This window comes from Anguilla anguilla, chromosome 15 (genome assembly GCF_013347855.1).
Source record: "Anguilla anguilla isolate fAngAng1 chromosome 15, fAngAng1.pri, whole genome shotgun sequence".
Taxonomy (NCBI): domain Eukaryota; kingdom Metazoa; phylum Chordata; class Actinopteri; order Anguilliformes; family Anguillidae; genus Anguilla; species Anguilla anguilla.
Window position 1 is genome coordinate 30044846 of NC_049215.1, and position 24054 is coordinate 30068899.

The following is a 24054-nucleotide window of genomic DNA, read 5'->3' on the forward strand; positions in this document are numbered from 1 at the left end:
CCACTTAAAGATCTTTTAAACCGTTTTAAACAATTAACGCACATACGAAACAAGCTATTTACAAAAATAGCCTTGTAACTTGTCACCCTATGAGGGAATAAAATGAAGGTAGCAGAAACAGAAGAAAAGTGGTGCGTATTTGTTGACGGTGCTGATTCAGAATTTCGATCAGCACACACGCAGGGGTGGCCTGGCCCGTGTGCTATGCGTGTGGCGCGTTGTTGAGTTTGCACACGGAGGCCTCCTGGGAGGTAATTATAAAAATAAATACAGTGGAGACGGGGCGATGTTAATTTATGCGTGACTGTTGACAGTCAGAGTCCTGTTTAACGGGCACCACGGAGACGAGGTGCAGGGACACATTTCGGGAGGAGCAGCAGGGGTCCCACGACTGCTGCAGGACCAACACAGACACCCCCCCCCAGCAGTGTTCAGCCTCTGCACTCATGCCAACAAGGAACTTCTATGGGGAGTTCTGGCCTGATCTAGTGCCCCCACTCCACCCCCCCCATTACAGGACAGCGGATGTGGTTTGTGGTTACGTGACCGCCCCCCCCCCGGGCTAATTAATATGTCTCTCCTCCCCCCCTCACCCCCCCCCCCCCCCCTGCATTGTTGTCGTCTGAAGGCCCAGGTTCAGACCCTTCTAGGTCAGGGCCAGGTGCGCTTCTGTCTGGCCCCCCGACCAGCTCCCATCTGGACACACGACACGCTGAAGGAAGGCCAGGCCCGGGAACGCGTTTGGGCCAAACTTGACATTCCATTCAAGGATTTCCTCGAGGCGGGGGCATCGGTTTCCACTCACTGTACGAATTAGGAGAATCATGTTTCTGGCAAATGGAATGATTGGGCGGCTTTACGCAAACAATGGAAAGCTTGACTCAAATAAGAATTTAAAAAAGTCTTTATTTGGTCTGCGGTCACTGCAAACTGACAGAGTATTTTTGAATAGTTACCTATCGCCTGCTGGTATGGCAGCACAGTAAAGCCCTCCATGAGTAAATTGGGGGGGGGGGGTGTGGGGTTGGGGGGATGGGAATTGTCAAGATTTCGGAGAGAGCAGCAAAAATCACCAGCTCATTGTCTTTATATCTGTAGTGACAAAAAAAGAAAAGCTATGCCTATTTTCCCATAGAGGATCCATCTGTCTGTACACTGCATTCTGTGGGTGTATTCTGTCCTAAGTGACTAAATCTTTGTCACGCGGCTAATGCTACTGTCCATGACCTAAACGTCCCAATACAGCCTCCCCCCTGCTATTGACCCCATTTGCTGTGTAATTAACCACTAAATTGTTGTCGGATAAGTGTGGTAAATTTCCATCTCTAACCTCAGAGAGCAAGCCACACTGGCTGTCTCTGACATATATATTACTGTGGGGGTGACATCATAACCCCCCCCCCCCCCCCCCCATTAAGAGCAATGCTAAGATGTTCAGTAAGGCACACAGACTGCATCTGATTCTCGTTTGAAGACACTGTGATAGATGCCCCACAACACCAAAGAGAGAGAAATGGGATGCACTAAATACACAGATGACTATACGGGTGACATCATATTGACATAAGTTACATTATGTATTCTATAGAAATTCTCCATGGATAGACCATGATAACGATGAGTATTAATGCACATTCGAGCTGCCTTCATAGAGTTTCAATCAATGTGTTGACCACAGCGTGTTATTATACAGTAGCCAGGTTTGCAGTAGATGGGATTAAATCAGCTTGTCTTCCCCGTCGGTCCAATTGATCAATTTATTAAGTCGAACGTAAATAATGAATTCCCAGGGAGTAATTTATCCCAGTTGGCGACTGCGAGAGATCATAGCTCACAATTTAAAACTTCAAACTGCCAGCGAAAAGAGCTGTAATGACAACCTGGAAGAAAAAGAAAGAAAGAAAAGAGGAAGCCAGAGAGGGAAACGGAAAAAAAAGAAAAGAAAACCTGAACTAATGAGGTACAAAGACCTAACGAGTTTGGCGAGGAAATCGAGTGTTTCCAAAGTCGTCTTTAAACTTGGCGAGATGAAACGGCCCTGTGCCGGTTGTTTTTGACAGTCGGAGACGATGGGGGCCACAGCTCAGAGAGAGGGGGGCAATTCCCTGTTCCTCTTTCATTATCCGCGCCCCCGCTCTGCTGCTGGGAGACCCGCACTTCCCCTTCTCCACTCCCAACATCGATTCTCGAATTAGACTGTTTTATTGAATAATTAATACGCCCTTTCCGGCGTGATTGATGATTTGCATGGCTCGAATATTAGCTTTTCAATCAAACTGCCGCTTGTTCTAATGTAATCACATCGGAAACATGTCACGGAGTGTTTACCCAGTTTGTGCCTGATGTTGTCTCGCAACGAGCGTTAGCGCAGCCGCACGGCGCACTTTAGCGGGGAGATCTGCGTGTAGCGCACGCAAGCGTCGAACCACAAACTGGCTGCCAAGGGAAAAAAAAAGCCAATAGAATTTCTGCTCAGGCTACCAGAGATTCCTGACAAAGTGCCATTAGATGGAGCGAAATGTGTCTCTTCATGAGTACCAGGTAGAGAAATCAAGGGATACAGGATGTGTCAGGCACAGTGTGTCTACTACCCTAATGTAATACAGTAAGGATAAACGCACCGATGACGTAAAGAGAAGCGTTATGAGTCCGTTGTAATCTGGCGGGGATCGAAGCGGAGTGGAGCGATTCGGCCCTGCTTCGCAGTCCAGCTCTCCCAGAATGCATCAGCGAGCCGCTCCCGCGTGAGCGCATCTCCCAGAATGCATCAGCGAGCCGCTCCCGTGTGAGCGCGTCTCCCAGAATGCATCAGCGAGCCGCTCCCGTGTGAGCGCGTCTCCCAGAATGCATCAGCGAGCCGCTCCCGCGTGAGCGCGTCTCCCAGAATGCATCGGCGAGCCGCTCCCGCGTGAGCACGTCTCCCAGAATGCATCAGCGAACGTCTCCCGCGTGAGCGGAGTCTGCTGCTGCGCCTAGGCCTCTCCAAAACATGTGCACAGCTAAATAATTAAACAGGAACACACCAACGACAAGGCGCGATCGTGTCGAGCTGGGACCGCCAGCCTGAGGATGGGGGAGGACGAGCCCCAGTCTGTTAGCGTCGCGCTCACTGGAGCGACTCCTCCTCACTATCCCACTTCTCACACAGCAGAGACGGAATTCAGAGTTCACAAGAACAAAGTCATTATTTCTAAACAGCATATTCCAAGCCAAAAAATTCTTTATTTTTTCAGTAAAATCTACTGCGGCTGGTGGCGGTGGTCAATCTATTCCAAGCTTTTAAGTACAATTTGCCCGTTATAGTAATGATACTGATGACATTAGCCATAGAGATTTACATTAAATTAAGAGTTTGAGGAATGAAGATCCTGATGTTTTCATTTACCATTAGTACCCGCAATTATTCAGTAAACGCTAATTACTAACACATCACCAGGCCTTAAACCTAAGAAAAAACCCACACATTAAGGGACCCAATTTGCTATTTACTTTATAAAGGCACCTTGAAGCACGGCCTCATTCCCAAGGGCTTACTCTATATCTGAGATATTACGCAAAAAAATCATTATGCTAAATTAAAAAAAGCTGTTTTGAAAGCAACCGGATCTTTTAATGAGACGAAGAGAGGGGAAGAGGGACATTAAAACAGAACCCTAGAACAGAAACGCGATACGTCCGCGATGAGCCGCCATTGATTATCAATCAGAGGGGTCACTTTCCCTCCCAGGAGCGCGCGGGGGCTGCAGGAGGACCGCGGCGCGGCGGCAGACCCGAGGCGACCTGCTTTTCACTTCCAACACGGCGATAAATCCGCAGGCACGACCGGCAGGTCGCATTCTCAGCTGTGTAGCTGTTACTGTACGACTCGGGAAAGAGTGAGTAGCAGGATGGAACTGGGCACCAACAACGCCAAAGAAGAAATGCGTATCTTGTGACATGTATGTACACCTTAGATTTTCATGGTATATGTATTGCAGAGAATTGGTTTTTCTCCTTCTGATAACCTAAAGCTTTGTTTATGTTTTTATTTCATATATGTAGTTTTTTATATATTGTTAATAACAGGTATCTGGTACAATCGCAGGCATTGCTGAAATGAGCTGGGTATTTTGTGACGGGATGCAAGAAAAGAACACGCTAATAATAAATCTGTGATGCATATTTCAGTAGGCTGAAAATGCGCCCTGTATGAAATTTCAGATTTCAGGAGATAGTGAGGAGAAGCCTGCTGGAGCGCCGCTCTGCCGCGGAGCACGGAACGCCGCGGTCGCTCGCGGCGACGCCGCTGAGACCTGAGACCCGGAGCGCTTGGTATTCCAGCGATGGGCGATGGCGGAGCAGCTGCCCGACGGGGAGGGGGTGGGGGGGGGGGGGCGGGCGCGGTGTGCGCCGTGGCGGGAAAGGAGGGGGGGGGCGTGAGCGAGGGGCGCGAGGGGCAATAGCCGCGGGGCACAGGGAGGGTGGCAGAGGAAGGTGCTGAGGACACAGACAGGACGTGCTGGGAGGGAGGGGGGGAGGACGGCGAGTAGCTATGGCATCTCACACTGACAGGACTATCCATCCCCCCCCCCCACCCACCCCCCACCCCCCCACAGAAGACTCATGTCTTATTTATCCCTTTGATACGGTCTGCGTTTCATCAGCCTGCAGAGACGAGCCCAGAGACGCCGCCGCCCGGCGGGTAACACGCGCTCGCGCGTACGCGTCTCGCCGTTTCGTTCCCGCCAAAACTCGCTGACCCCTCCCTGGCCAGCGCAAGACGTGGCCCGAGGTGCTCCCGTCACCTGACGTGATTACAGCATCCGATACCGTCCGACGCGCAAATCACTGCGTGAAGCTGCGGAAGAACCATGCTCGCCAGGGGAGGAGGCAGACAGGAAGAAGATAGAGGCAGTAAAAAAAAAAAATATATATTTTTTTTAAACTGGCCTTTCACTCTCCTACTGCAGACAATTTATGACTCCAGGGCACGCAGACTACGTTCTTCAGAATGCACACGTGTAATTTGTCGTTATTGTGAGTAGCTCTGCACATATAATTAAAGTCTAGAATTTCAAGAAACTTGTACGTCCAGAAATAGTCAAACTGACGTTAGAGAAGAGAGGAAATAGCAGAAGATGACAATTACCTTAATACTCTTCAATTTCCATAAAAACGGCCTCGAGGCACAGGAGTTCGCTTCTCCAACTCGCTGAAGTTCACCAACTGCAGCTGTGAGGCCTTGAAACAACTGCGGAAATGAAACACAAACAAAATGCTTTTCCTTAAATGTGTGCTGGGGCACAAACAGGGACACTCCATAACTCCGTAACAACCTGTCGCACTTCTCTTAATCCCCTTGACAATGTACAGAATTATATTTGAACTTTTTCAGTTGGTTATGCCCCTACCTTGTTCTCAAAGTCACCGCAAACACACCGCAAAGCACAAAAGCTCAATGGAACTTAAATCCGAGCTCCATTTACAGTTATTAATTACCAGTGCTTGCAACCACGGGCGCACATTATTCACACACACACACACACACACACACACACACTGCAGACAGATGCTGTAGCTCCACAGTGGAGGGTTAAACGGCTGCCAGCAACGTGATGACGACGTGTGACATCACTCACCGCCTTCTCTTCCCCAGTGCAGGCACTGCCGGCTCTAAACCCCCCCCGAACCCCCCCCCCCCCCCCCCCCCAGATTCCCGTCACCGGCCCAAGCTCAGGGGAGCGCCCTCACGCACGTCCCCGCCGGACAGGACGTGACCTTTGACCCCGTGACTGAGTGACAGGTCCCCCGTCCGGGGGACCGCCGTATCGAAAGGGGACAGTTGACGCCGTTTTCGCTCGGGCGAAACCCTTTCCGCTTCTCGCGACGCGACTGTCGCCTCCGCGCGAAGGGAAGCCGAGGGCCTCAGAGCCGGGAATCATGGGAGGCCTCGGCGACGCAGAGCGCTCCGTGTTTTTTTTTCCCGCTCCTTTGCATGGTGTTTTTGCGCGTCCTTTGTGATGTTCGGGATACACAGTGTCGGAAACAATCGGCGAGTGCGCGCTCCCCCCCCCCGACAGGCCTCACCACAGGGCCGGCTCTGATGAGACCAGGATTTTTTATTTGTCAGCACACATGCTTTTCAAAGTAACAGTTGTCAGCTGATTTAACTATAATTACTCCAGCACCTGCTCGAGCGGCGATCGGCTTGTGGTTTGGCATCTGGACAGCATGCGCGCCGATCTCTCATTGGGTCTTTTTTACAGCATTTGGTTTACAGACTTATTTATTAAACTGACCAATTAGGCATGGTCCTTGACAAAGTTTCCATGGTGACCAAGTAAATACTTCTTGTCTTTTCTTTTTCATCAGTCCTCAAAATAAAAATATCAAGGAGCCATTTGGCAGGTGCATGCACACTCATGACCTCATGCAGGAAGAATTCAGGAGGAGCTGATTGATTGCTTTGCACAGGCAGAATATCTTTCTTGGAAGGACACACACACACACACACACACGCACATACACACACACACATTCTCTCTCACACACACACACACTCTCACACTCTCTCACACACACACACTCACACACACGCATGCACACACACACACACACACACGCATGCACACATACACACTCTCACACACGCACATGCACTCACACACAATTAGACACACATGCACACACACTCACACGCACTCTCACACACACACACAGCTGGTGTGTGACTGGCAGGCCCTGATCCTGGATCTCGACTTGCTGAGCATGAGGGTGTTCCACCTCCCCACTTCAATCTTTGTTTTTTTTTTTTTTTTTTTGGAAAATCTGTGATGTAAAAGCCGTAGCACTCTAGCAGCAGCTGTGGACGAGCTCTGTCGCGGCCAGGCTGTCAGGAACTGGAAAGACACAAGTGCATGGGAGCGATCAAGTGACATCATGCGTGCTGAAAAGGGCCAATAGCCACCGGCACCCGGGGACTTCATTAACGATGCAAGGCAGGACATTGCAGAGTGGTGAACGTGCTCTTTCTCCTCGCACACCTGCCATCTGCAGCAGGACCGTCCCCACACCCCTGGCCCCGGGTCTGCTGACTTAGAACAGTGATGCAGCCTCACAGACACCAGCTCCAGCAAACGGACTATTCACACAACAACCGTTCGGTCTGTCGGAGAGGGCGTCGCCATGCCAACAAGCCGCCACAAAGTCTTTCGGCGTTGTCGCGTCCCTTTAGCGTTACCCAGTAGGGGGCGACCTTGGAACTCCGCGATCTGGATCGCTGGCGTTCCCGCTAATTGATTTATTGGCCGAGCGATTCTGACAGAGAGCGGTTTGACGGCAGCTTCACCGCGAGCACGCACCGCGACGACGCACCGCGACAACGCACCGCGACAACGCGTGTCCCCTTCGCTATCCGGGCGCGACGTCACTTAGTACGGAGGACGTGTGCTAATTAGTCACGAGGGACTGCGGTTGTTAAAAATAACGGGACTTGTTTGGCAAAAGTAGAGCAGTAACATTGCGAGGCAAAAAAATAAAAATAAAAAAAACACAAACAAATCCATTTATATTCAGGATTTTCAAACGACTACAGTACGACTGTCTGCCGTTCTGACTTTACGAGTGTTTATGTATGAGGTCATTAATAAACACTGCCTCTGGTGTATACTGTCAGTGTTTTTTTCTTTTTTAGTTGAATACTGTCAACCACATAGAGCACTGGCTGTTTTATAGAAGCACAGGTGTCAGTGAGGACAGCTGTCAATGGTCAGTTATAAGCAGGTGAATGGAATTTGAGAGTCACCTTACATGTCAACAGGGGTTCCAAGGGGGTCCCAGCATAGGTCTAAAATGCTTTGTGAATACCTATTTGTTTGTACACGCCATGACATTTTGTCATTTTTGAGAAAATGGAAGATAGAGCTGAAAGGCTAATCAGTAGACAGGGGTCAAACACGGACTGACCTCCGTCTTAATAAACATCCCAAACCTCTGCCTTTAGGCCACAGCTTACGGTGGTGACAGCTACCAAGCCACAGAGTTGACCTGACAGTGGAACAACTAGGCCGGGACAAATGAGTGAAACTAGCCAAAGTTCTGCACCGCAATTGCAAGGACAGTGAATAATTGTAATAATATTCATAGAAGTGCTGTAAATATAATCACGCATTCCTTACAGTAATTGTTACATAATGAGGTAACAGCTGGTTAAAAATGCCTCTTCTGTGTGCTTATGTTCGCTGTCGTTTTAAGCCTTTACCAGATGTACTTATCCAAAGTGACTTAAACAGCTTAATTGTCGTACATATATCCATTTATACAGCTGGATATTTACAGAAGCCGTTCATAGTAAGTACATTGCTCAAAGGTACAACAGCAGATGGAATGTGAACATTTTCAATAATGTTCTTTATGATAGTGTTTACCATACAATCATGTAAAATCACAGTATAGAAATGTAGTGTGTTTCAGGACTAGTGTAGTAGCTCAGCTAGTCTGTCTATATTGTAGTCACTATTTTTAGTATTGTAGTACTTTTTCATGTTAGAACACAATTGATTACAAAAATGTGTTATTTAATATAAGTTATTGCTAGTGTGGGGCAGAAAGACATATTTCAACACATCAAAGAGATCCGGCTGACATATCAACTGGCTTTTTTAGGTTTATGTAAAGAATAAAATAACAGAATGAAATAACTGTATATATGCTTTCAAGAGGAACTCATCTGTTATCATTTAAATCAGTTCTGGAAAGACTTTCTTAATCCTGGAGAAAATAATGCAAATGCTCGCATAGCTATGATCAGGGGACACCCATGTAAACCAAACTAAACCGTCAACATCATAAGGTTGTGTGCTCTTGTCTGATACCGTACCTCCTGTGTTTCCTACAGTGTATCAGGTTTCCCTGCAGGTAACTTCCTGTGGCTAGCAGCAGATAACTGGAATTGCATTAAAATACACATGGGCGGAGTGGCAAGGGCCAGACTTAGCGCTAAATATGCAACATCAGATGAATAACAGAAAAAAAACTAGTGAATATAATTGTGAAGGCAGCACAAGAGAAGGGGTTGGAATGCTGCTTTTTAAGTAAATGAGTTATGCCGCTTGTGTGTCATTCACCGTTGGCAATGCTTTTTCTCCGAACGGGCATTTACATAACAAGAGCGTTTATTATATTCCCAGAAATCTAATTCCGTTTGGCATCTCAGACATGCTCCGTTGGGATCGTGTTGGGTGGACAGTACGACCGTCCCATCCGCGTTATTCTGTGCCAGGGAAGTCTGAGAAAGCAAGATACCTCAGCTGTGCATTGTCATATGCACAAAAGTGAGGGCATTACTTTGAGGAAAGGAAGCCAATATAATACTATCGTCTCTAGGGCCTTGTGTAGCCAAGGAAACATCAGTAAACAGTAAATGTGTTTACCCATATTGCACTGCACCTCTCTCAGTCATCTCTTTTGCAGAAAAAGAGCAACTCTTCGCCAAGCATATGACATGAAATACCGTTGTACATGCGGGTACTATGCCTAAAAAGGCCTGCAGTTCCTACACGGATCACCTGATGTGGATGCAAATGCCCTCAAATTAAAGCTGACGGTCTGCACTTTATCCACTGTTGTATTTCAAAACCAATATGCTGGACTGCAGAGCCAAAGCAACAAAAAATTTGTCACTAACCCAATACTTCTTCACTTAATTGTGTAATTTCTATATCTATATATATATATATATATATATAAATTCATAGGCACAGTTTGTGTTGAAAAATCTGTTAGCTCGGGTATGACCAATGAGTGACTCCGATGCCTTCATCTGGGAGCCGTGCGTCAGTGTAAGCAGGCTAAGCGGTGCACAGTCACCGGTCCGGGGGTCTCGTGGAAGATTGGAGTACAGCAGAGGTCCTCAGAGACCCGCTGACCGCGCTCAGCTCTGTCTGCGCCGCGGCTGCAGACGCGACGCGCGTAGCCTGGTGCGTGTGCGCTCACCCCGGCCTGGCTTCGCCTTCCCAGAGGCCTCCTCTCTTCCACCTGAAGGAAAGCTGCGGCTCGGTTCTGCTGTAATTGCAGCCATGTCTACCGGGGCTGTCTGTCTGGACCTGCAGTCAGAGGTGCGGAGAGCTCGGCCATGAGGACCACACGCCTTCTCCTGCCTACAAAGTGGTCAAAGCACGCAGGCATCGGACATTTTTACAAGTTTGGTCAATTATTACTTGGTATGGCATTTAATTACTAAAATGCTCAGATCGTTTGAGAAAACAATTGGGGTTATTTTCAGTTTTTCTAATTTTTTTAATTTCAATAAGCTTTTACAGTATATAATAATCCAGCCATCCATTATCTATACCTGTTTATTCCTGAGCAGGGGGGTGCTGGAGCCTATCCCAGCATGCATTGGGCATGAGAGGCAGGAAGACACCCTGGACCCCGGTTGCCAATCTATCGCAGGGCAGTATATAATTATGTCTAATAAAAAAAATGTTGTGAGCTAAGAGTTTCTTTTTTCATGATGGAACATGTAAGAGAAACAAAAATAGTGCTCATTAACTCCAAATTTCCATGTGCATGAGGCACCTTCAATAAATCACCTGCCATTGAGGAATGCATAGTTATCATTTTTTTCATTGCCAATTAAATGATTAGTTTATTATTGAATTTAAATTATAATTTGAATCAGTAGTATTAAAAGCCTTTTTGAAAGCTATCCTTAATAATAACAATTTTGTGCCACCAAAATCCACTTTGATTTAAAAAGTTTTAATCCTGTAAAAAAAAAAAGGGTCTGCCCAACCCTATTCCAGGAGATCTACTGTCTTGTAGGTTTTCACTCCAACCCTAACAAATCACACCTCATTCAACAGCTTGTTGAGATCTTGTTGAGTTGCAAATTAACAGAATCAGGTGTGCCAAATTAGGGCTGAAATGAAAACCTGCAGGATGGTAGATCTCTAGGAACAGGATTAGGCAGCTCTGCTCTAAAACTATTTTACGAATTATGATTTTGCCAAAGTAAATTATAATTTATTAATTTTTTTTGCATGACTCATCATGCATCCTTAGAAATTAGATATTGCAATGAAGTTTGACGTAATCATGTGAGACCCAGTGTTACACAGATGCATTAGAAACAGCATTATGTAATTCCAATAATCAAATGGCTACTAATAATGAAAGCCATGGTTATTACACAGGCCTGCTACTTTCAAAATGCACTGTCCAGATGTACGACAGGAAAAAATTACCTGTCAATGGAGAAGTTCCTTTCTTCCAGATCTTTCTGGAGTTTTTCATTTGGAACAAAAGTCGAAAAGATCACAGAAGTATGAAAGAAAAGACGATCACAGCCTGCAAGATAGCAATGAAAACCTTTCGAAGGTATTATAAGCATCACACGTGTGTCCGCGTGTGTGTGTGTGTGTGTGTGCGTGTGTTGGGAGGGTAGTAGCCTTTGTATTTCCTTCACACACCAAATGGGAAGAATAGCTTTTTAATGATAACACCTGAAAAGGGATTCTCCCTGACCCCATGTATCACTGTCACTGGTGCAGATTAAACCTTATTGTTTCTTTTGGGAGAGCTGACAGAGTAGGAGAGGAGGAAGACCAGAATGCGAAGTGCCCAGAAATGAAATGAAAAGGGAGGTGGGGGGGGGGGGGAGAGGAGAGGGGGGGTCTAATATAAATACCAAAACCCTGCCAAGATGCACATTATTACTTTTTTAAAAGTTCGCCTCTCAGATGATTTGCATTGAAGATGCCTTTATTCCAAACAATACTGAATAATGTATGCGTTGTTATTATTACTGTGCCATGAAAGCAAACCAAAGGTTACACAACATTAGCTCTCTGTGCATATCCACATTTGATTCAAAAGTTATATTTTGAACTTTAAAATTGGTATGTGATGGAATTTTTTTTTTCTGGAACATTTATTTTAAAAATAATGAGAATTATGTTGAATAAAGACAGCTTTATGGGCTTAAAGTATTGTAGACTCATAGATTTATGTTTCTAGTTGATGTTTGGTGTTGTGTTTTGTGTATGGCCGAACATTGTTATATTTTTGCATATGAACTAATGAATCTGTAGGAAAAAAATTCTTATGACATGCAACGGTTAAAAAAATCCAATGCTACTTGTACATGTTTTCCTTTGGAGTGCGTTCTATTTCAAAACATGACCCTACAGCAGCCAATCATAATTCCTGCAATTCAGATCTGTCTCCTATTAATGATGTTCATGATTTATAGGAGGGCAGCAGAAGCTCAGAAGCTCCAAACAGCCAGCTATACAATTATCCAGCGCTCGCCCTATATGAATGCAATCCCTTTTAGGGTCTCTCCCTAAGACGGACAGAAGCCATTTGTCTCTCTTTCTCCTCAGAACCTGCGATAATAAGCCATCTGGTGGATCTAAACATGAAAGATTAAAATGATATACAGTATGAAGGCTTTCCATTCAATTGCTAATGTCCAAGATTTGAGATCCAGGGGCCAAAGCTGTCATTTTCAGAGGAAGAGGTAATTATAAGATTTCCTCACGGAGATGTCTTGGATCTGCGCTTGGCCGCGCGCGACCAGCGAAACTCATTTACGAGAAAGAGAACAATGGCCGCCAAATGTCTTAGAGGCTAATCCCCCACAATCCTTTGTATTCATGGACGCCTGCTCGTGTGGGTAGAGGAGCGGGCAGACTCGAAGGCCACAGAGGGTCAACATCAAACCACAGTGCCATGGGCAGTTTGGCTCCAGTGTAATTATTTTGCTTTCCCGTGCTAAATCTGGGATGGGAGGTGGGGGGAAAGCAAGCATAAATAAAATAAAAAAGGGGAGGGGGGGGGCCTTCAGAGAAACAGTCGTATGCTGTTTAAGTTTGATCTAGATCCAGGCTATGGGAAAATAAAGAAACGTGAAGAAAAGAAACTAAAATGGCTGCTGTTAAGGGACTGGATAAAACAAGCCACCATGTTTATGGCATTCACCCAACTGTCAGATGCGTTGGGTCATACAGATAAACCTCACACAACGACAGCACACACACACTGGTGAAATGTATGAATAGATATCCTTACAATAATTGTCCAACAGTGCTGAAGAATATGCCTACAGCCCAGTCTCGTTTCTCGTTGTTTTAGTGACATACAAATGGTCAAAACAAATCTTTTAGTTAATTTTTTTTCCATATTCTTTGTTCAAGGGCAATGCGTGTGCATGTAGAACTGCAGGAAAATACATTGGTGTGATGCAGTTTGGGTTAGTGTTAGGGTAAGGGATACAGTGCATCTGTGCAACACATAAACAGATTTTAAGACATTTAACACATTTTGGACCCCGACTATCCAGGAAGAGAGACGGATAACGCAGGGGTCGCGATCGATACAGCTGCCCCCGGCTTCTGCGCATCAAACCCCAGGCCCCTCTCACCGCCTCCCCGCCCCTCAGCGCGTGAGGACGCACGCCGCGTTCTCCTTTCCCCTAAAACACGCTTCAATTATGCAGAAACTCCTCAATCGGGCTTCGCTGGAAGGGATGACACGGACCCCAATAGAGAGAACTGTCACTGTTTTTCCACCGCGATGCACAGCAGCGGTTGCACGACCAAGGCCCTTGTCACACGCGAGAACGTGTCACTGAACGAAAAGGCCAGGCACGTAATTATTTTTGACGGAGGAAGAGAAGTGCGCGATCGCGAAAGCTGCGGCCACAGCCCGTTCAAAGCGCAAGTTATCGGGACCTTGAATTGTCGCGCCTCCCAGAAACGGTTCAATCAATCGCTACAGAAATGCAACATATCAAATTTATTTTAAGATGGAAGACAAGCTGACACTAGAAAAAAGCCTTAAAGGGGCATTGTTTTTTGAGTAATGTCAACTCTTCGTAGGCTTAGTCAGCCAGAATATGTAGAGTATGTGACAACTGCAGAATAACCATTGTCTCTTTTTTAGCAATTCACATAAATAAGCTCGCTGCACGGTATATAACAGTCAATAATTACCACTATCTTGTTTTCCCCAAAAATGAAAACAGAGTGTGAGGTTGACCCCACTGTGAGCACACTGGCAGTAGAGTCATATGTATCCCATACAATAAATATTGGTGCTTATTCAAAAACACCCCTCTGCACACTTGTCTATAACCCTGTGACTTATCCACGCTGTACTACAGTGGGGTTAGCACCAACTGCAACAGAGATGTATTGTTTATAAACAGCAGCTGCTAACCTATGGGCATCTGGAACATTGTTGGGAATTTAACAGTCAAATGGCTTTTCCTTTCTTCTGCGGGAAAATGCTATTTTAGTAGCTACTATCACTTCCATATTTGCCACCATTATTTATAATGCTTCTGTCGCTGTTATGGCTGCTATAATCCTCACAAAATGAGCCGACAAGGAGTACTACATGAAGCCTAGCAGGGTGGAAAAAAACTGTTCTGTGGGGTTCCACTGCTGAATTAGTGTTTTGCAATTACCTTTACTATTGACCCTATGATTGAAGCTGGTTAACTTCAGAACCTTTAACCTCTGTGCAAAGGCATCGTACATCCTAAATTAAAGTTGAACACGCTGGTGTTAAAACACACATTAAAAAAAAAAAACCTTGAAGAAAATAGGTTAGAAAGAAAATAATTCATTCTGGAAATTTCCTTTTTTTTTTTACCCCCCAATGTTCATTGAGATCAAAGCCTTGTTTCAGCTCTAATTAACAAAACTAATGCAGATTCCAGACCTTCTGGCACTGTGATAGGGCCTTGGAGAGAATAGAGCTGAAAATTTCTGCAGATTTAAATAATTAATATGACACCTTGAGCTCCGCACGGGAAGGCGAGCCCCGTGTTTGAGTTTAGAACAATGTCATTGCCAAGTGTAATGCCATTTGTTCAGATGAAAATGAGGTGGGTAGACTGCGGCGGGTTCATTGTCTGTTATTCTGGCGGATCAGCGAATCGCCGCGCCCTTTGTCATGCTAAGCAGGCCCCTTTTCAGGGGAACTTTGTAAACTGGACTCCAGGTCTGCCCCTGGAGCTAGGGACCTGGGAGAGGCAGACCTGCTCGGGGACCTTGTGGTTGGTCATTTAATGGTTTCTAATCCTCTTAATCCCCGTTAGAAGGGAGCTTGGGCGAGAGAAATCCGCTCCCCTGGGTCCTTAGGATTCAAACGCTGTGCTTCAGCAACTGTATCATCTCATAACGATGACGGCGGAGGAAGAAGGAAAGGAGTCAACTGCCATCCGCTGTCTCCAGTTTTACAAACGCTGCTTTACCACGCGTTTTTTTTTTTTCTCTCCTCTTGTCAATTTAATATTTAAGAACGGAATGTCAGGAGAGATAACAGCGACTAAGAAAAGGTGATGTGACACACACAAAACATATACGCGGTCTGACCTCTATGTAAATGGGCCTTATGCTCATCCTCTGAGAATTGAGCCCCAAAATAGTTTCTCCCCCACTGCAGGCTGCATGGAGGCTAAGACCCGGGCTAATCCTGTGGGCCTTATTCAAATTAATTCTCCTCCGGTGACATAATCGCACCAGATCACTTCTGCTCACTTCATTATTACTTCATTAAATGGGATATGAAGATTCTGGCTGGACAAGTCCGAATCCCGCAGTTTACCTTCCAAAGAATCAATCCAACAGGGAGCACGGTAGTTTACATAGTTTGATTGAGGTTAAATGACCCATAATATTCTTGATACCTGAATAATGCACATGTATAAGTAATATAATGAGGGAGAATTCTGGAAGTACTCTGGCTTTTTGAGCAGACAGACCTTCTGTCACAGTAACAATTCTTCTAACTATAACAATATTTATTTTAATTTTAAAGCAAAGCCAAATCTTTTTAAAAAATCTCTCTTAATTATAATTGTTTTTAAATAATCTTCAAGACTCAGTGAGCACTGCAATGGGTGACTAACAGCCTACGCAATATCACACCAATGCATATAACTGCCAATCAGCATAGCACTTTGCTCTGGTTCATATGAATACACATTTCTGCCTTGAAACTTGGCAGACTAATGTTGCCGACCATAAAAGTCATAAAAATGTCAGATCCAATCTTTTCAATCAAAATCAAAGTGCCTCATAATAAATTAACATTATCAGCTGGCAAATGTTTGTAAGTGGATGATACTTAATGAAGCACACTGATGTCACTCTATTAAAATATATTTTAATTACAAATGCCCTTTTTATGTCAGCATTTTAATAACACAAAAAACCTGAAAGATTTGTGACATAGATGTGCTTTTGCACAATGGAGTAACAACTCATTTGTACATTGGTTTGTTGAGGAAAACTAGCCGGTGATGAAAAGTGTCCAGTGATGCTACTGTATGGCAAAGTTTTGCCGTATAGGTGAAGGCCATCTCAACACACATGCAGAAAAAACATTTTTGTAATGTTTTTTCAAGAGCAGCAGGACTTGGACAGACAGCTGCTTAAATTGGGCAGGAAAAACTCATGAAAGAATTGAAAAGTTTGTTTTAAAAACCCTTTGAAGTAGGTTTTTTCTTTTTTTTTCTTCTAAATTCTAAGTCAGTATTCTAGAACTCTGCTGCTCTCAATTATCAGTAGTGATTGTTACATCAGCATTAGAATGTTCAAATAAGAACATTCTATTCACATGTCTGAGATATTACACCTTAAATGGTTAAGTGAAAGAGTATGACAGGAAAAGCTAGCTGCCTTGAGGCATCGGGGAGAGCCCAAACAAAAGCTTCAGAGCCACCGCCTTTTTGGATGTGTGAAGATGTGCTCGGACGTGCTTTCGATTTGATTTGGACTGCTGCGGTCCCACAATGTTTTTTCCCACAAAACCAGAAACAAGTATTAAATCAAAGGCAAAATGTTTGAAGAGAATGGAGGGAGCCTTTATTCTTGGCACTATCTGTAACCCTATATTTATGGCTGGCCCACGGTCAGCGTTTGAAGGGATGACCAAAACAGCCTGAAGGCATCCACAGAGGACGGAGCTGCGCGTATTGATTCTAAAGGAGTCTGCGCTAACCCCAGAAATGCTGTGGTTGTAAGGCCCTCCACCTCCTCCTCCTCCTCCTGTCCCTGCTCTGCTTGTAAACAAACAGCAAGAGACACTGGAGTCAAAAACAACAACCGCAAAGCAGGGACGGCCTTCCAAGATGCCAGATCCACTTAGCAGCGCGACAAAAAAGGCCAACTGCTGTCATTCACGGAAAACAGGACAAGCGCTTTTAATTCCATAGCTTGGGTATTCTGCTGTTTTGGAGAAATTGCCGCCATTTTGCAATAAGAAAACAAGCCTCTCAGAACCATTCGTTTTCCATTTGCTGTAATCAGTTTGAATGCTGTTCTTCTGTCCCTCGCGTACCTTTGCCTTTGGCCATTCAGCTTCTCAGACAACACAGGCTGGGATTCAATCAAAATGTGTCCTTAAGGTTGACTAATAAAACTGACGCAATAATTCATTATTTCTTCACAAACACACTTCAGCACAATCATTAAAAGTAACTTGCCAAACTGAGTTCGTGAAGAAAAATTATAAGGTCTGAGTTTACCTGTACATGAAAGACAAATGTTGACTGAATACAGGCCATAAGAACATCACTGATTGATTTAGAAACACAAAAATCAGGGTCAGTCATCATTTTGTGGCCCAAAGAAATGCATGTTCACAGTGTGTCTGACTCTCCAAACTAACAGTTACTCCCCCTTTCCTAAACAACATCTGCACTAAATATGCACTACTAAATTAAAACAATATATTCCAGAATCAGGGGTCAGGTGTAATTTAATCTGGGTAATTTAATCTCATTTAAAACTCTAAAATTAACTGTGGCAACTCTGAAGTAATCGTTTACTCAGTCATTGTAGTTTAAATTCAAATTTCAATTCTATTTTTGTAGACATCAGACTGTTTCTAAGCACAAAGCACAAGGAAGCACAAATAGTGAGTCACGGTATATTGCCTAATTCCAAACAGCCATTAGCTGTTTAATTGGCTTAGAAATCCTAGAGGATTTTCTCTGTAAATACACATTACACTCTCTCATCACTGAATGATCTGACCTTCTGCCTGGAGAGCTGTAACCTTAAAATCGCTTTGATCCACATCAAATTTTCTGTATTAAAAAAAAAAAAAATGTTTTTCTTTTTCCCTGTAAAAGAAACGTCAAGATGAAGACGGTGTGACGGGTGTTCTGGATAAACCCTTTTCTTGTCAAACACCCAGCTTTTACTGGGAACACAGCTGAGAGAGCACCAGGAGAGGGTGTGCTGACAGCCTTTGAGCCAGTTCCTGCCTTCACGAAAATGCTCAGGGCGCAGTGGAATCATCCCCTGCCCCCCCCCCCACTCCCCCAACCCCAGCCCCCCCCACACTAGTCCTACTACAATACACCCTGACAGAATCAGAAGGTAAATTCAAAAGGCAATCTGACACACACAGAAAAGCGGTGTCATATTGTGTGTGGGGGGGGGGGGGGGTGAAATCGACCACTTCACAATGCGTAAATATATCAAAAACAAACAAAACAACAAAAGCAACAAAACCTTTTAACAGCGCACACATTTCCAGAGGGGAAGACAAAACAGGCCTGTTTCTGATTAAATTACAGGGAAATTAAACGGGAGTTTAAGTTAACAGGGTTTTCTTTTTTCCAGCAAATCTATGAAAGGGACTCAAAAGCAATATTAGAAACAGATCTAAGGTCAACGAAAGATGCTGGGGAAAAAAAGTCAGTTTGGAATGATGTATTTTTTTTGGCTCGTGTCATACAGGGACGTCCCAACGCGCTCCAGCCCCACCCCCACCCCCACCTCCGACTCCATCTCCAGCCTCGGCACTGTCAGCTGAACACAGGCCAGGTTAGATTGAGATCACAGCCCTGCCTCTCAACACATTTCCATTCAGTGCCTGGCAGGCCGGGGTCAGGGGACGCGATCCGCTGAGCGGATGAATTTATTCGCTTAATCTGGGGCTACACCTGTAGGCTGCGGCTGGGGAGCCATAACCACTCAGAGGGGAACGCTGTTGAGCACTAATGGAGGTGATCTGCATCTGAGGCCCACTCTCAGGGGGGTTCAGGGGCGGGGGGGGGGGGGATTGGGGGGAATGGGGGGGTTGTAGGAGAGAGAGTGTTTGGGGTGGGGTGGGGGGGGGGGCAGTGGAATTGGTGTTCAGGGACGGGCAGTAGCGAGCGACTGTGTCGGGGTGGGGGTGGGGGATGCGAGATGTTGTAGTTAGCGGTTAATGGCAACAGGGCCAGTCCGTATCTTGATCATTTACATCAGATACCTCTCAGATCCCGGACGGAATAATTTGTCACCAATTTGCATCGTGGCGCGTTTCGGAGCCGGCCGGGGGACCTGCCGGAGCAGGTGGCGCTCAGACCCCAGGCCCCTCGCCAGACCCCTCGCCAGATGCAGATGGCGGCTGGCTGGAGATGCCTCGGCCGCCATCGTCGGCTCCTCCGCCGTTTCCGTCGATGGCGGGATTCGCTGGCCAGCGCATTCCCTCATTTGCTCAGACCCGGATTTAAAATGGCCGCTGCTTAGCCCTTTTGGCGGCCGACCTGAGCCTCTGGGCTGGTAAACATGTGCACTACTGACGTACGGTATGATTGGAGTCTCGTTTGTGAGACAGGGGTGGGAACACAACGCAGGAAAAGCTAAACGAGTCTTCATAATCTGAGAGGAACCTTTCCTGATCTGGGAAAGAGGCCGCTGCACGTTTGATTAGCTGACGGACAAAGCCTCCTGTCTTCTTCTCTTCAGATATTCGCAGATGCCCGTGTGAATAAGGGGAGATGAGATCATCACCGCTGTCCCACTTCCTGTAAGGCACCGGCTGACTCTGAACGACTGCAGCTTACAGACGGACAAGCTGGAGCACTCAAGCAAACTCTCCCACTCTCCTGCTGGGGCTGCATTGTTTGAACTTCACAGCTGCATTTGCAAAACTCAAAGATCTAAATCACTTCAACGTCCAATGTTATTTGTAGCTACATTTTACCCAGGTGCTTCTGCTCATTAAAAAAAACCTGGCACAATATTTTCAGACACAACTCTTTCCTGTCCAATATTTGGAACGCAATAAAATCGGAAATAAATAAAAATGAAGACAGAACGTGGCAAAAAAATATATATATTTTTTTTAAAACCCTGATTCTCATGCACAGTGCAACATTATGCTTTGGTAATGAATCTGCATGAACTGAAATTCCACACTCCCACAACTGCATCGGTTGAAGAGCACAGGCAAAACCAGCCGCTGAAATGAACTGCGATTCGGCGGGCCCGAGTTTGACGAGCGGTTTCCGCGGGCATACATTTCAGCCTACCGGGTGAATTTCAACACGGCTAGCTGCTCGTAAGCATCCTTCCCCCCCTATGCATGTATGCATTGAATGGGGCTGATTCTGTAAATTAAATGAATTTTTTTATTTAATTTTTTTTCCCTCCTCCTCCTCCTCCTCCTCCTCCTCCTCCTCCGCGGGCGCCATGACGATGTGAGAGGTTCAGCCCATGAATATATGCATGCGCGGGCCAGCGGGCGCTGACCTGTCTGGAGACGCGCTGATTTCCCAGAGGGCCGCGGCTGACACCGCCCGGGCCCTAATCCTGATGACGGAGGTGAGCGAACCCCGCCGCGGCTTGCTCCAAATTGAACATAATCTCCATCCCTTCTTTGCGGAGGGGAAAAATACACTAAATTGCTCGATGGCCTTAATCGTCAGGCCTTCCCCTCTGTATTTTTCCCCCCATCAGCTGAAGCTATCCTGTCTCCAGGCTTTCCTGCGTGAAATGGGCGGCCATGATTAGATCTAGGGGAGGAACTCGCTGTTCCGGTTTCCTTCCTCCTTTTCTTTTTTTTTTCTCTTCTTCTAATTCTTCTTTTTTGAAGACCCTAATAACGTCTGCATGTACAATCAGTAGGGTTAATGCGGAGAGATTCCGAACGATCCTAAACCAATGAAGCTCATCAGGCTGCTGGAGTCTGTCATTACTCTAAGGGGGCGGGGGGGGGGGGGGGGTACAGAGCCATCTTACACAGTCTACACAACATTTCCTCTGTCGGGACGAAGGACTCAGCTAGGCCCTGGAAGCTGATTACTGTACTTTGGCTTTCCCCAAGTAACAGGTGCCTCTTATTACCCTGATGGCAAAGACTGATGTATTAGATATTAGTCACATGACTGATCTTGCCCCCCATCCCCACCCCCAAAACACTCCTGATTTACAGGCCTCATTTTTTTCAATATTTGAAAATATAAGTCTAAGAACCGCTTGAACTAATTATCCTTAGTGTGTATTAGGTTTCATGAAACCGAAAGGATCTATTCCCGTTTTGAGGTCTGCGCAGGGGAATGTTAAGACATTGTTAACATCCTAAGAAACCACAGGTAACTGATTGGCTGGACTCTTAAGGGAAAGATCACATGTTCAAAAACCACATGTGAACACCCAAGAAGAGTCCATTTGAAGAGTACACATATGAACTATAAAAATAATCCCACTCATAAGAAGAGAGCGGGTAACCTATGCTATTTCAAGTCACGTTTTGTTTTCACATGTGAATATTGTAGTTCACATTTGACTAAGTCAGTCACATGTGAAAATGTGTAATTTCATGATTAAATGTCACAGTTTGTTTTTGCATGTGGAAATTTTCATTAACGTGAAAAAAAATGAAAACTGTGATTTTTACGTGTGATTTTTTTTTTGTAAGATATTCAGAGAAACTTATAAATACATACAATGTCATTATGACATTGTCCTAAGACAAAATGAGTTTACTGTACACCTGCAGCAAAGTAAAATGCAAGTTCATTCATCTGGAGATAACAGACCTTTGACAGGATCCATTACGGAAGAGGAATGAGAGAGAAGCCAGTGGAAATCACTTATGCCCAATACCAAATGAATGATGGAGGCGCCTTCACTTTTACACCAGCATTACTTTATGTGGCCTTGACAACTTTGCAGTGTAGGGACTCTTTGACATGCCACCTCAACTTTGTGTACAAAGCTTGCCCAGAACGAAGTTTAACTAATAAGTAACTGAATGTTCTTTCTGTAATTTCTTTTAAGACTGTGGATGTATATAAAATCCAACCCCCTGGGAAGAATAGTTGCAAAATGAATGTTTTTTTTAACGCTGTAGCCAGTGAAAGCCAGTATGTCTGTGCTGGTAACATGGTTTACCGTCCTTTGACCACTTCCACTTTAGTGATGGAGGCCCTCTGAGATTTTTGGACTCAGACTCCCAAGGTGCATTGCCAGGAAACCGTTGTGCTAATGGCCATGGCAGAGGAATTCCATAAGAACGCTAAACAGACGCACATAACGATGTTTGTGTGCGCACGTGTTTTCCTTCCAAACGTCACAAATGTGAAGAGCACACATATACTCTCTGGCGAAGAGGAATCCCCTTGTTCTTCCCTGGGAGGAATGATTCCAAAAGAATGCTTCTGTGTCTCCATATGCCAATGTATCACAGAGCAAGAGAGGATTTGTTCAGGTCTTCAGCAAAGATTTAACTAACACCGGAACATCTAGTGGTCTTGTAAATAAAATATGAATATACTGTACATTTAAACACTGTTCCTTTGCAACATATCAGCAAATAGTTTTGTTTATAGCCATTATGTAAAGTATTGCTGGAATATTATTACAGTGTGTCCGGCCTTTGATTGAAATGGTTTAGTTATTACCCTCAGTCATCACAGCAAACAGGAATCAGTATTTACCTACTGCAGAATGGCTGCCACAATATTGGATGGTTATTATCAAACTAAATTATGAAGAGAGCTTCATAGTGAGAGCTTTTCCATGTTAACAAACACAAGAGACTCGATAATGAGGGTATATTGTTAACCTGATAATAACGCTGATTTGCAAATTATGAATTTGCAAGTCATTGATACTTACACACAATGGACTGCCGTGACACGGCCAAAGATCCTTCATTTCAGTGAAATGTAATACCGGTTCTGACCATGTTGTCTTTTCTAAATTGAGCTAAACCCTGACAGACCAGCTAAGAACAAGAAAATGTTAATATTATTAGTTTTTTTTTTGTCACGTTAATTTAATTTTTGTCGGTTTGTTTTGGGGGAGGGGGGCAGCATTCGCTCGAGACCGTTTCACGATTAACAACGTTATTCTCTAATTATGTGTCTTCATCAGAATGTATTTACTGCTTTACAGTGGCCTGCCTCCCCAGTGGCCAGCGACAGACAGGTTGGCTATTATACACAAAGCTGACTGGTCCATCTGTCCTCTTTGCTGATTCTCTTTTTTCTCTCTGGCTGTCTCTCCAGCAGCCCCATTACACACGCATCTGAGTTTCACAGCCATTCTATGGGGGCATTTGTAATAATTCAAAACGCTCTTTAATGGGGCATGAGCAAGAAGCTGGCAAAGCAGACCAATATTTTACAGCCTTTTTTTATTTTGTTTGTTCTGTCATCAGCAGTCCGTTCACCTCCAGTGACACTGCAATTCCATATAGCCAGGATTCTGATATTAGCCCTTTTCTTGGAATGTTTTTTCAAAATTCTAAGTCAGTGTTCTAGCACTCCATTGATTTCAGTTACCAGCAGTGATTGTTACATCAGCATTAGAATGTTCAGTTGAGACCATTCTCACATCACACCTTTGCAATCTCACATCCTGAAAGGGTTAAAACAGAAGGCTTTCATGCCTACCTAAGCAACATCATATGCCACACATCAATGCACGGTCCAGCTAGCAGCATTCCCAGTGTGTGCCAAGCCCCCCCCCCCCCCCCCCCCCCCCCCCAGCACCTTTACTCAAGTAAAACTGATCCAGTCTCCAGCAAAAAGGCTTTGAATTCATTACCTCCCATGTTCCTCTACAAAGGTACTGAATACCTGCAAGTTTATAAAAATCCATGCTGACCTCCCACATGGCACTGTGTCACTTTTATGACCTGTCAGCTGTGCAGGCTTTTGTCAGGGGCTGACACTCTTATGTGGGAAGAGAATACAAGTCCCCTCCTAACGATGTCAGACTGGAGCCCTTTACCAGACCTCCTGCTTCACTGAACTCAACGTCTGGCTGAGGC

At 45.2% G+C, this 24054-nt stretch overlaps 1 protein-coding gene across 1 annotated transcript in view; it reads right to left on the reverse strand.

The window, feature by feature from the left end:
- The window catches only part of ppp2r3b (protein phosphatase 2, regulatory subunit B'', beta), an 84541-nt gene that overhangs the window by 60009 nt on the left and 478 nt on the right, over positions 1-24054 (reverse strand). Inside the window, exon 2 of the mRNA XM_035393843.1 lies at positions 5129-5230. Within this exon, the coding sequence (XP_035249734.1) occupies positions 5129-5230 (102 nt within the window). The remainder of the gene's footprint in view (positions 1-5128; positions 5231-24054) is intronic.